At 34.1% G+C, this 13,647-nt stretch overlaps 1 protein-coding gene across 3 annotated transcripts; it reads left to right on the forward strand.

The window, feature by feature from the left end:
- Positions 1 to 2,262: 2,262 nt before the first annotated feature.
- LOC115973202 lies at positions 2,263 to 6,796 on the forward strand. 3 transcript variants are annotated; one of them, XM_031093448.1, is made up of 8 exons: positions 2,263 to 2,458; positions 2,956 to 4,175; positions 4,265 to 4,382; positions 4,462 to 4,543; positions 4,680 to 4,770; positions 5,629 to 5,790; positions 5,944 to 6,001; positions 6,240 to 6,796. In XM_031093448.1, the coding sequence occupies exons 2-8, from the start codon at positions 2,958 to 2,960 to the stop codon at positions 6,392 to 6,394; spliced, it is 1,884 nt and encodes a 627-aa protein (XP_030949308.1). In that variant the 5' UTR covers positions 2,263 to 2,458; positions 2,956 to 2,957; the 3' UTR covers positions 6,395 to 6,796. The 3 variants fall into 3 exon arrangements, with proteins under 3 accessions (XP_030949308.1, XP_030949307.1, XP_030949306.1); XM_031093447.1 differs by having other exon boundaries at positions 2,263 to 2,449; XM_031093446.1 differs by lacking the exon at positions 2,263 to 2,458 and having other exon boundaries at positions 2,473 to 4,175.
- Positions 6,797 to 13,647: the final 6,851 nt, after the last annotated feature.

The following is a 13,647-nucleotide window of genomic DNA, read 5'->3' on the forward strand; positions in this document are numbered from 1 at the left end:
TATGGGTTTTTCAGATTGTTTGGGTCTGTGATCATCTAGTGAACTGTTTGTATATACTATATGGCCTAGGAGTATTGGATTTGGAACAAAAAGGCCTATCATGCTATATAGCATAGAGAGAGAGAGAGAGAGAGAGAGAGGCATCTAAATGGGTTATTCCCAACACTGTTTTTTCAAGGATGGTTGTTCCAGATCTAGGAAATTTTCACTTTTAGAAAAAATAGGGCCGCTACATTCTCCTAAATTCCCAACCCTTGGATTTTATTTCTCAAATTATATTATTTATTTATTTATTTACTAAAATAAACGAATTGGGATTTGCCACGTGTTCGTAGGAAAAAAATAATAATAATACTGTTCTGTTAGAGAAATTTTTTTTGTTTTTGTTTTTGTTTTTGTGGGAATGTACTATTTAACAGTAAAAAGAAAAAAGAAAAAAGAAAAAAAGAAATGGAAAGCTACTATTCTCTCTCGTTGCTCTCTTTTGTTGCTTTCTTTTCCTACCCCGAAACTCTCTGCCTCTCCTCAATCTAGAGCCAATAGGCCTCTAGACAAAACGATGCTCACGGACCAGGGTGGAAGTCGATCTTGCCGTGGCTGTGGTGGTGACTATATGCTGTTTTAATGGGTTTTGGCGGTGGAGAATCTTGCGTTGGTGTGGGTCATGCACTGGTGGGTATTTGTTGCATGGCTCTAACCATCCAGCTCTTGGTTCATTTGTGACTAAATTTGGTAACAAGTCTAACCACTTTTGCCCTTCTCAGCAAATCACATCAAATAACCTTTATGTCAAATCATTCAGATTTTTACCCAGCTTGATATAGGTCGTAGACCGGAGCTATCTTTTAGAGTTTCAAATTGGAGTCTTTTGGCTTAATATTGCTAAATTCAAAATTTATTTGCGTTATAGGTGCTGTTCCAACTTAATTAGCAAAATGAAGAAAGAGAGAGAATTTCGGCAACACTATTGCTGAAATTCAACAAAAGTAGGAGACAGAAAGAGGAAAAGTTGGAGAGAGAAAGATTTTAAATTTCGACAACGCTGTTACCGAAATTCCTTTGCCCAAATTCCCTGCCCGAGCTAAAAAAAACCAATTGCGGCAATGTCATTGCCAAAATAGGGAAAAAAAAATTCCTGATAATTGTGGCAATGGCATTGCCGAAAATGGGTGGGAAAAAAATTTAATGGAATTGTGGCAATGCCGAGAATGGGAGGAAAAAAAAAATTGTTGTTGTCAAAATCTGGGGAGGAATTAAAAAAAAAAAGTATTACGTTCACAATATTTTTATAATACTTTCACAACAAATCACAGGTGATTAGTTATTATTAGTTCAAATTCGATTTTAACACTGAGATTGCTTTTTTAATTCAACAATAACAACCTGCCACTTAAAATTTGTTGTAAAAATTGCGTGTACCTATCATTTCTTAAAAAAAAAAAAAGAATAGAATTGTGGCAATGGGATTGCCGAAACAGGTGGAAAAAAAACCATTGCCGAAAATGTGAGGAAAAAAAAAAAAAAAGAATTGTGGCAATGGAATTGCCGAAATAGGTGGAAAAAATTTTCACCTATAATGCAAATAAATTTTGAATTTAGCAATATTAAGCCAAAAGACTCTTCAAATTGTTATCAACTTACCAATTTTTTATGGGTTTTATTAGGTCGGGTGCGTGTAGCTTACCATTTATATAATAAAAAGTTTATACAGCAGGCATAAAAAAAAAAAAAAAAAAAACACCATTTATATAATAAAAAGTTTAGGGGGTGTTTGGTTTGTGTTTTCAAACAACCATTTTCAGTTTTTAAACAACATTTTACACATTTTTACATACTTTTTCACTCACACATATTTTCATAAATGTTTTTAAACAACAATTTTCAGTTTTTAAACACATATATCAAACAGGTCCTTGGCATTGGCATTAGTATGTGCAAAATTTTTTCTTCATCTTTAAAATCAATTTTTTCTATTTTACGCACTTATTTTTATAAAATAACAGCAGATAATTTATCATACACATTTATTCAAATGAAATGTTATTTTTTTACACCATAAACAGTAATCATGAGAGGAGAGAGAAAGGAAAAGAGAGTGAGGTGAGGAGAGGAGAGAGAAAAAAGAATAAAAAAATCATTTATAATTACTTAACTTCCACCGTTCGTCCGTTCCTTAAAAAAAGAAAAAAAAAAAAATCGAGACACGATATTCTATTTATTACTTCACAGTTACAACTTACACGTTTATCACATCAGAGAAAACAGAAGAGAGAGAGAGAGAGAGAGAAAGAGAGGGAGAAAGAACGCAGCAGAGAGAGAGAGGGGGATAAGGCCGGTAGAGATAAGTGTTGCCGGAAGGACAAAGCCGGCGGAGATCGGTGTTCACCAAGCAGCAGCGCCTCGTCCGCCTCCCCACTACCGCTATTCCTCCTCCCCACCGCCAGACTGGGTCAGATCGGTTTGACTTTTTTTTTTTTCCTTATTTTCTTGTTTTGATTCAACTTTGCTATTATAATGAGAAATAAATTTTGTTTTGTGTTTTGATTATGTGAGACGTTTGAGTCTATGAGGGAGAAAGAATTGTTTTTTATTGAGTTGTTTGATTTTTTAAAGGAGAAAAAATCATTTGGAGTTGCTGCAGTGCTCTCCAAGTCAAGAGAGTGTGAGTTGTGACCCACTCTCTCTTATAAATTTATACTATCTGATTTTTTCTCCCTCACGTTCGAATCCTATGCTTCTAGGTTCCTAATGTTTTAAGCCTGTAGTGTGGAAGAACTTCTTTATATGAGCTAATTTAGACAAGCTGTTGGATTTCTGGTATTAACAATAATTGTTATTATTGCATCTCAATGGTGGGGTTGGGCGCACACTTGTGTATTTGTTCTTATTGTCATCATTGCACACCTATGTTTTGATCTCTCATACTCACGATCATGCATATTTCCTTTTGGTCAGTCATGGCTAAAACTTCAACATCCAAGCGAAAGCAAAGTTCAGAGGCCAAGACTGCTTTCTGCCGAAGGTCCAAGAGAATAAAAGAGTCTGATACGGTTCTCAAACGATGTCGGCCGTTGATGGAGCGGGAGGTGAAATTCTCCTCAATTGGTGACGACTCTTTGAAGTTGTTTGATAGAGAGGGTTGGGGAATCATGTATAATGATTTCCCTACCCCTAAGATGCGTTGGGTCAAGGAATTTTATGAAAACCTCAACAATAAAAATGAACATTCAGTCGAGACCATTGTGGAAGGTGTCATGATTCATCTTACTCCTGCTATCATTGCTGAGACCCTTAATCTTCCACTTCTTAGTGATAGTGATGTCTCTAGTAGAGAGTCGTACATAACTAGAAATGATGATAATCGTGATGAAGTCATGCGATTCTTTACCCGTGAGCAATCATGTCAATGGCCAAAAAAAGCCACTACTTTTAAAGCCAGTAAATTTGTGAATCCTATTCATAGGTTAGGTATGAACATCATGAACACTAACTTGTTCCCAACTGCCAACCGGGGAGAAGTTACCTTAGGTCGGATGCTTTTTCTTTATGATATGTTTAACAACCGACGTATTGATCTTCCACATCACCTCTTTCATGTGATGTGCCATGTTAAAATGGGTGAACGTATTGTTTGCCCTTTTCCATCCTTAGTTACCAAGCTGTTGTCGCATAAGGATTTTAATGTTCCTGAGCCTAAATATTTCAAGGCCCCTAAACGTCGAAGACCCTTCAGTAGATCTTCTTTGGATTATAGTTTAAGCCATCTTCATCGGCCTGCACCTGATCTGGAGCGTCCTGCATCTCCCAATCCTATTGATCCTTTAACTGAGAATGATGCTACGACTACTCCTCAGTCGCCTCCTGCAGAACCGTTTCAGTCCTTGCGTGCATTTCAAGATGAGATAACAAGATCCATGCATGCTTTTTTTGATGAGATACGTCAGGATATAGACAGACGCCTGTGTGATTTTGAGGAACGGATGACTTCGCAGCCAGAAAAATGTCCTTGCTGCGCTGAGAAAGATCTTGGTGCTGAGGATGAAGAGGAGGGCGCTGACCGGGCCACTGTTGATGCTTTTAGGGATGAGATGCCTCAGCATTTTAATTCCATGGAAACTGGAACTGATGACCCTACCACTGATGATGCAGTGACTGCTTCCAGACACAATTTATTGGTTTGTATAGAAAGCTAAAATCTTTTTCTATGAAAAATGTTGAGCTACTACTTTTAAATTTTTTCTTGTTTGCATAACTTTGTGTGTAGGACAATGTGGGGGACCCTCCGTGTTCTTGTTCTTATGAGAAAAAGCTTCTTATCCTTGATGTGAATGGATTGCTTCTTGCTTTACGTCCTACAGACATGAGAAAGACCTTTGAAACAGGTGAAGCTCGATGCTTAAACGTGGATTTATACTTCTGTGTTCAATAGCTCAATTCTAACTTTTTTTTTTCTCTCCCCAGCTATTTGGAGGCCTTCTGTTAATGAGTTTCTACGTTTTTGTTTTGAGAAATTTGATGTGGCTCTATGGTCTTCAAGAAGTCGGTAATACTCTCTCCTTAAATTAAATTGCTCTCTAAGGGGGATGTATATTCTATAGATTTGTTTATTAAAAAATTTGCTTCATTCTCTCTGTCTCTCCCCTTGTGTCTTGACCATGTTGTTTACTAAAATCTTGTAGGGAAAACTTGGACAAGCTGATTGAGCCTCCCAAACTGACTCACAATAATTTGATCTTCGATTGGTTTATAAAGAATTTGATCTTCAATTGGGTAATAACATCTTAAATCTTTGTTTTTATTTTTTATTTTCTGTAAATTTCCTTTCAACTTGCATGGGAAAAATTAATTATGGATCTTAGTTTTCCTAGTTTAGAGTCTGTCAATATTTGGTACTAAGGTGGCCAAAGATTTTTTTTTTTTTTTTTTTGATCAGTAATAAAAATTTTATTAAGAAAATTGTGCTATGTTCATTATTGTCAACACATGGTACCTAAAACAGTTACATGCAAATCAATTAGAAAATGTAACTATTACAAGCGAATCTAATAGAAAATCTTATAGAGTGCTGGAATTAAAAATGGAAGTACAATGTGTAAAAGTCCAAACCCGAGACCAATAAAAAATTGCCCAGATTAGCAAGGATTTCAAATGGTCTGTAGGTTTCACAACATCCTGCATATGTCTGGGTGTTTTTTTTTCCCCCACACTAACAACATCAGGCGTGCCGGTACCAAATTCCAAACATTCAAGGAATGTTTCCCCAACCTGTTCCACCAACCAAACAAAAGAGATGTGACGATTACTGACATCACCCACTGAATCTCAAACATTAGAAAAATCTGCCGTTTCCCCACAAATGGACACATACAACACTTGTTAAGCTAGGGACAAACCTGTCTTAACAAGATTATCAACTGTATGAAACTGACCCAATGCTGCTGCCCACAGAATAAATGACATACTGATGTAGGATAGAGTCTACAATTTAATTTTTGTATTTTATTAATTTTCGTATTTTTTATGTAGTTGTCGATATTTTGTGTATTTCTTGTTTCATAGCCAATTATGCTACTCTTTGGGGGTTAGTGCATCTTATTTATTATTGTTCTATTCATTGGTTTTCTGCAGGATCAAAGTCACTGTACTGAGAGTGGGTTCGATACTCTCGACTGTCCTTCAAAGCCTTTATTTTTGAAGGACCTTCGAAAGGTTTGGGAAAAATATGAAGCGTATAATGCTGCCAACACATTATTGTTGGATGATTCACCATACAAGGCTTTATTGAATCCGGTTAGCTAATGAACCCTATGTTATATTTTTTGTTATAAGGGGATGATGACTTGTTTTAAGATGCTGGATTATATCCCAATATTGACACCTTTTAATTTTCACCTTGCGTGACATTGTTTATTTCTTCATTTTTGCATCTTGTCATCAATTTAGCCCAACACAGCGGTATTTCCAGAGACATTCTGTGGTGATTATAACGATATCTCGCTTGGTAAGGCACTCTCAGAGTTGACGGAAAAGCTTATTCTTCCTTTTTCTAGTTTAAATCGTTTTCCCATAATGGCTGATTTTCTCAGCCCCTTAAGTGTACTTTACATTATTGCTGCCAGAAATTGTTATAATGTTGCCTGTTACTGATTGATTTCTTGGTCTCCTACTAATGTCTTTCTTAATTTTGATGACTACTACTCGTTATACAGTAACTTGTTTTGAACATGCTTTCACCACAGGACCTGGAGGTGATCTTCACATGTATCTGGAAAAGTTAGCTATGGCAGAGAATGTTCAAAAATATGTTGAGCAGAATCCGTTTGGTCAACGTGCCATCACCGAGTTGGACCCAAACTGGGAATTCTATAGCCGTATTATAAAGGCTTTTAGTTGATAATCACCCCCAGACAACCACAACATAATTTTTGTCCAAATTACTGTTATTGTTGTACCTTGCAAGGATACTACCAGACATGCTGGTGGGTTAACATGCATTTTTATTTTTATTGAAATGCAGGTGATAACATGCTTCGCTTAGCTCTACTGTAAATTTCACCGACCTTGGTATGGAAGTGCCTAAAGTCCGGGAATAGCTCACTCTTGTAACCATCTCTCTTAATTAGAATTTACATTAAGCGTGTCTAGGAAGAAAGAAAATTGACTGAAGCAAAAGTTCGTTCCTTCACAAAGAGACACACAGTCAGAGTGACCTTGACAGCTTCGATTGAGTGAGTCTGAAACTGTTGGATTGAGATCAGCAATTTCTCCATGCAATTAAATTCGTTCTTTCACAAAAGTTTTTCCTTTTTTAACTTTTTAACTTTTTTTATTTATTTAACAATTGAGATTGAAAGTTGATTTTTTTTAACTTTCAATCTCGTACAATATTCTAAGCATATCACTTAATCTCTATCCAAAATTGTGAGAGGAATACAACAAGACCGGGTATATTTTACCAAAATAAAGAGAGATACAGAGTGAAAAGGCAAGAAATTTTAGTTTGAATAATATTTTGTTAACGTGTGCGCGCTAAGGGTAAACAATCATTAATCATTTTTATAAAAAGAGTTTATCGAAAATTAAAATAGTATTGACAACTTTTTTAATTTTTAAGAAAATGTTTCAAAAAATAAATGACTTAATGTATATATTTAGGATACACATTTAACTGGATCCTAAACTTAAATATATGAAATGATATAGAAATACTCCAAGTCAACTGTAAAGTGTCTTTATTGAGATTTTGGAGTAAAATAGAAAAAAAAAATAGGGGAAAACAAATATGCCTATTTAAGGATATACCGACACGGACAAAACCAGTCTGGCTGCATTGCCTTGCCCTACTCAGAACTCTGCCAAAGGCTTCTGGCAAGGTGATTGGCAGTAGATTTTCAGTGTCAATGTCTTACCGGTGCGGCCATCGGTGTAAAGATGTGAACATAGACAAAGATCGAACTGATCCGAGCATGTTTTATGTATAAGAAGAACTGAAGAAGAAGAGGCCTAACGTTGGATATGTGCCAAATGCTAAATATTTGGCAAATATCCCACACCAAACCCAGTTTAAGCCCATTTATCAGATGTTGTAAATGTTAAATTTTTTGCAACTTGCTACAGTAAAATCACAAATATACAACTGTACGAAATACTGTGGTATATTGGTTTATTATTTTTTTATTTCTCTTTCAACCCTCGTCTCTTTCATTTCTCCTTCGGCTCACCGCCTCCATCTCCATCTCCGCTCTCCCATTCTTTTTCTTCTTCCCTCTTCCCCGTTGCTTTATTGTCTTCCCGTTCATGAATATGAGCCACCATCAATTTCGTTTCTACCATCATTGATCTAACCACATAAATCCAGTTTTTTTCCCCCTTTTGGTTCGCTCTGTCCTCTCTGTTCTATCGACGTCGGTCTGGTTCATTAGTCTCCGTTTTGGTTGTGATTTCCGATTGTGGGTCTGGTTGTGGGTCTGGTTTTATTTTCCAATTGTGATCAGCGTGGGCGTAGGCCTTTGGGTTGTGGGTCTCTCCTCTCTGTTTATTTTTTCCCCTTTTGGTTCGCTTCCTCTCTGTTCTATCGGCATCAGTCTAGTTGTTTTTTGAAAGAAAATGGAAATGTTACCGTTAGAACAAATAATAAAGAAAGGATAAAATAAGAATTGAAAAAAATAATATTTAAATAAAGTGGTAAAAATATAGAACATCTGATAAATGAGATATAGTAAAATAATGTGGTAAAATAATAAAGTAGACTTTTGATGTGATAAAATTGCACGCATGCCAAAATTTGATTCAGGTGAAAATTCTTGACGAGTCTGACCTTGGGGCATTTTCGTACAAAATTGATACGAGTTTTTTTTTTTTTTTTTTTTTTTTTTTTTTTTAATTTTCCGTTAGTTTCTTGGACCTCTATATATGCTACGTACAAGTTTTTATTTTTTATTTTTTATTTATTTTTTATTTATTTTTTAAAAACACTGATATTGGACTCAGGTCAATATTCTAGACCAATCTAACCGAGGGACATTTTCATACAAAATTGATACGATTTTTTTCGTTTATTTTCTTTCTAAAGAATTTTGCATTTGTTACTCGGACCACTTTATGTGCTATCTACAAGTTTTCATGCACACGTGGCGACATTTTATTCAAGTCAAAATTCTTGACCAGTTTGACCTTGGGACATTTTCGTACAAAAAATACTCGAGTTTTTTTATTTTTTTTTTCCTAAAATATTTTCTATTTTTTTCTTGGACCTCTATATATGCTATTTACATGTTTTCATGCAAAAACGCCGATATTGGATTAAGGTCAAAATTCTTGGCCAGTAAGACCTAGGGGCATATTCATACAAAAATTACTCGAGTTTTTTTTTTTCTTCGACCTCTATATATGCTATCTACAAGTTTTCATGCAAAAACGCAGATTTTGGATTCACGTCAAAATTCTTGACCAATCTGACCCTAGGGCATTTTCGTTCAAAATTTATACGAGTTTTTTTTTTTTCAATTTTTTTCTTTTCCTTTTAAAGAATTTTGCATTTGTTTTTTGGACCTCTTAATGTGCTATCTACAAGCTTTCATGCACACGCCGACATTTGATTCTGGTCAAAATTCTTGATCAGTTGGACCAAGGGGCATTTTCGTATATAAATAACTCTCGTATATAAATAACTCGATTTCTCTCTCTCTCTCTCTCTCTCTCTCTCTCCCTCTTTCTAAAGAATTTTGTTTTTGTTTCCTAGAACTCATAATGTGCAATCTACAAGTTTACATGCACACATGCCAAAATTTGATTCAGGTGAAAATTCTTGACGATTCTGACCTTGGGGCATTTCCGTACAAAATTGATACGAGTTTTTTTGTTTTATTATTTAATTTTCCATTAGTTTCTTGGACCTCTATATATGCTACGTAGAAGTTTTTTTTTTTTTTCTAAAGAATATTGCATTTCTTTCGTGGACCTGTTAATGTACTACCTGCAAGTTGTCATGCACACACGCCGACATTTGATTCGGGTCAAAATTCTTAACCAATCTAACCCTGGGGCATTTTCGTATATAAATAACTCGATTTTTTTTTTCTCTCTCTCTCTCTTTCTAAAGAATTTTGTTTTTGTTTCCTAGAACTCATAATGTGCAATCTACAAGTTTACATGCACACATGCCAAAATTTGATTCAGGTGAAAATTCTTGACGATTCTGACCTTGGGGCATTTTCGTACAAAATTGATACGAGTTTTTTTTTTATTATTTTATTTTCCATTAGTTTCTTGGACCTCTATATATGCTACGTAGAAGTTTTTTTTTTTTTTCTAAAGAATATTGCATTTCTTTCGTGGACCTGTTAATGTACTACCTGCAAGTTGTCATGCACACACGCCGACATTTGATTCGGGTCAAAATTCTTAACCAATCTAACCCTGGGGCATTTTCGTATATAAATAACTCGATTTTTTTTTTCTCTCTCTCTCTCTCTTTCTAAAGAATTTTGTTTTTGTTTCCTAGAACTCATAATGTGCAATCTACAAGTTTACATGCACACGTGCCAAAATTTGATTTTGGTGAAAATTCTTGACGATTCTGACCTTGGGGCATTTTCGTACAAAATTGATACGAGTTTTTTTTTTTATTATTTAATTTTCCATTAGTTTCTTGGACCTCTATATAATCCTACGTAGAATTTTTTTTTTTTTTTTTTTTTTTTTTTCAAAAAAAACAGCGATATTGGATTCAGGTCAATATTCTAGACCAATCTAACCAAGGGGCATTTTCATGCAAAATTGATACTATTTTTGTCGTTTCTTTTCTTTCTAAAGAATTTTGCATTTGTTACTTGGACCACTTTATGTGCAATCTACAAGTTTTATTGCACACATGCCAAAATTTGATTCAGGTGAAAATTCTTGACGAGTCTAACCTTGGGGCATTTTCGTACAAAATTGATGCGAGTTTTTTTTTTTTATTATTTAATTTTCCATTAGTTTCTTGGACCTCTATATATGCTACGTAGAAGTTTTTTTTTTTTCTAAAGAATATTGCATTTCTTTCGTGGACCTGTTAATGTACTACCTACAAGTTGTCATGCACACACGCCGACATTTGATTCGGGTCAAAATTCTTAACCAATCTAACCCTGGGGCATTTTCGTATATAAATAACTCGATTTTTCTCTCTCTCTCTCTCTCTCTCTCTCTCTCTCTCTTTCTAAAGAATTTTGTTTTTGTTTCCTAGAACTCATAATGTGCAATCTGCAAGTTTACATGCACCCATGCCAAAATTTGATTCAGGTGAAAATTCTTGACGATTCTGACCTTGGGGCATTTTCGTACAAAATTGATACGAGTTTTTTTTTATTATTATTTAATTTTCCATTAGTTTCTTGGACCTCTATATATCCTACGTAGAAGTTTTTTTTTTTTTTTTTTTTTTTTTTTTTTTTTTTTGGTCAAAAAAACAGCGATATTGGATTCAGGTCAATAATCTAGACCAATCTAACCAAGGGGCATTTTCATGCAAAATTGATACTATTTTTGTCGTTTCTTTTCTTTCTAAAGAATTTTGCATTTGTTACTTGGACCACTTTATGTGCAATCTACAAGTTTTATTGCACACATGCCAAAATTTGATTCAGGTGAAAATTCTTGACGAGTCTAACCTTGGGGCATTTTCGTACAAAATTGATGCGAGTTTTTTTTTTTTATTATTTAATTTTCCATTAGTTTCTTGGACCTCTATATATGCTACGTAGAAGTTTTTTTTTTTTCTAAAGAATATTGCATTTCTTTCGTGGACCTGTTAATGTACTACCTACAAGTTGTCATGCACACACGCCGACATTTGATTCGGGTCAAAATTCTTAACCAATCTAACCCTGGGGCATTTTCGTATATAAATAACTCGATTTTTCTCTCTCTCTCTCTCTCTCTCTCTCTCTCTCTCTTTCTAAAGAATTTTGTTTTTGTTTCCTAGAACTCATAATGTGCAATCTGCAAGTTTACATGCACCCATGCCAAAATTTGATTCAGGTGAAAATTCTTGACGATTCTGACCTTGGGGCATTTTCGTACAAAATTGATACGAGTTTTTTTTTATTATTATTTAATTTTCCATTAGTTTCTTGGACCTCTATATATCCTACGTAGAAGTTTTTTTTTTTTTTTTTTTTTTTTTTTTTTTTTTTTTTTTTTTCAAAAAAAACACCGATATTGGATTCAGGTCAATATTCTAGACCAATCTAACCAAGGGGCATTTTCATGCAAAATTGATACTATTTTTATCGTTTCTTTTCTTTCTAAAGAATTTTGCATTTGTTACTTGGACCACTTTATGTGCAATCTACAAGTTTTATTGCACACATGCCAAAATTTGATTCAGGTGAAAATTCTTGACGAGTCTAACCTTGGGGCATTTTCGTACAAAATTGATACGAGTTTTTTTTTTTTTTTTTTTTTTTTTTTTTTTAAATTTTCCGTTAGTTTCTTGGACCTCTATATATGCTACGTACAAGTTTTTATTTTTTATTTGTTTTTTATTTATTTTTTAAAAACACTGATATTGGACTCAGGTCAATATTCAAGACCAATCTAACCGAGGGGCATTTTCATACAAAATTGATATGATTTTTTTCGTTTATTTTCTTTCTAAAGAATTTTGCATTTGTTACTCGGACCACTTTATGTGCTATCTACAAGTTTTCATGCACACGTGGCGACATTTTATTCAAGTCAAAATTCTTGACCAGTTTGACCTTGGGACATTTTCGTACAAAAAATACTCGAGTTTTTTTGTTTTTTTTTCCTAAAATATTTTCTATTTTTTTCTTGGACCTCTATATATGCTATTTACATGTTTTCATGCAAAAACGCCGATATTGGATTAAGGTCAAAATTCTTGGCCAGTAAGACCTAGGGGCATATTCATACAAAAATTACTCGAGTTTTTTTTTTTCTTCGACCTCTATATATGCTATCTACAAGTTTTCATGCAAAAACGCAGATTTTGGATTCACGTCAAAATTCTTGACCAATCTGACCCTAGGGCATTTTCGTTCAAAATTTATACGAGTTTTTTTTTTTTCAATTTTTTTCTTTTCCTTTTAAAGAATTTTGCATTTGTTTTTTGGACCTCTTAATGTGCTATCTACAAGCTTTCATGCACACGCCGACATTTGATTCTGGTCAAAATTCTTGATCAGTTGGACCAAGGGGCATTTTCGTATATAAATAACTCTCGTATATAAATAACTCGATTTCTCTCTCTCTCTCTCTCTCTCTCTCTCTCCCTCTTTCTAAAGAATTTTGTTTTTGTTTCCTAGAACTCATAATGTGCAATCTACAAGTTTACATGCACACATGCCAAAATTTGATTCAGGTGAAAATTCTTGACGATTCTGACCTTGGGGCATTTCCGTACAAAATTGATACGAGTTTTTTTGTTTTATTATTTAATTTTCCATTAGTTTCTTGGACCTCTATACATGCTACGTAGAAGTTTTTTTTTTTTTTTTCTAAAGAATATTGCATTTCTTTCGTGGACCTGTTAATGTACTACCTGCAAGTTGTCATGCACACACGCCGACATTTGATTCGGGTCAAAATTCTTAACCAATCTAACCCTGGGGCATTTTCGTATATAAATAACTCGATTTTTTTTTCTCTCTCTCTCTCTCTTTCTAAAGAATTTTGTTTTTGTTTCCTAGAACTCATAATGTGCAATCTACAAGTTTACATGCACACATGCCAAAATTTGATTCAGGTGAAAATTCTTGACGATTCTGACCTTGGGGCATTTTCGTACAAAATTGATACGAGTTTTTTTTTTATTATTTTAATTTCCATTAGTTTCTTGGACCTCTATATATCCTACGTAGAAGGTTTTTTTTTTTTTTTTTTTTTTTTTTTTTTTTTTTTTTTTTTTTTTTTTTTTTTTTTTTTTTTTTTTTTTTTTCTAAAGAATATTGCATTTCTTTCGTGGACCTGTTAATGTACTACCTGCAAGTTGTCATGCACACACGCCGACATTTGATTCGGGTCAAAATTCTTAACCAATCTAACCCTGGGGCATTTTATATAAATAACTCGATTTCTCTCTCTCTCTCTCTCTCTCTCTTTCTAAAGAATTTTGTTTTTGTTTCATGGAACTCATAATGT

The sequence above is a fragment of the Quercus lobata genome, unplaced genomic scaffold (assembly GCF_001633185.2).
Source record: "Quercus lobata isolate SW786 unplaced genomic scaffold, ValleyOak3.0 Primary Assembly Scq3eQI_356, whole genome shotgun sequence".
NCBI lineage: Eukaryota > Viridiplantae > Streptophyta > Magnoliopsida > Fagales > Fagaceae > Quercus > Quercus lobata.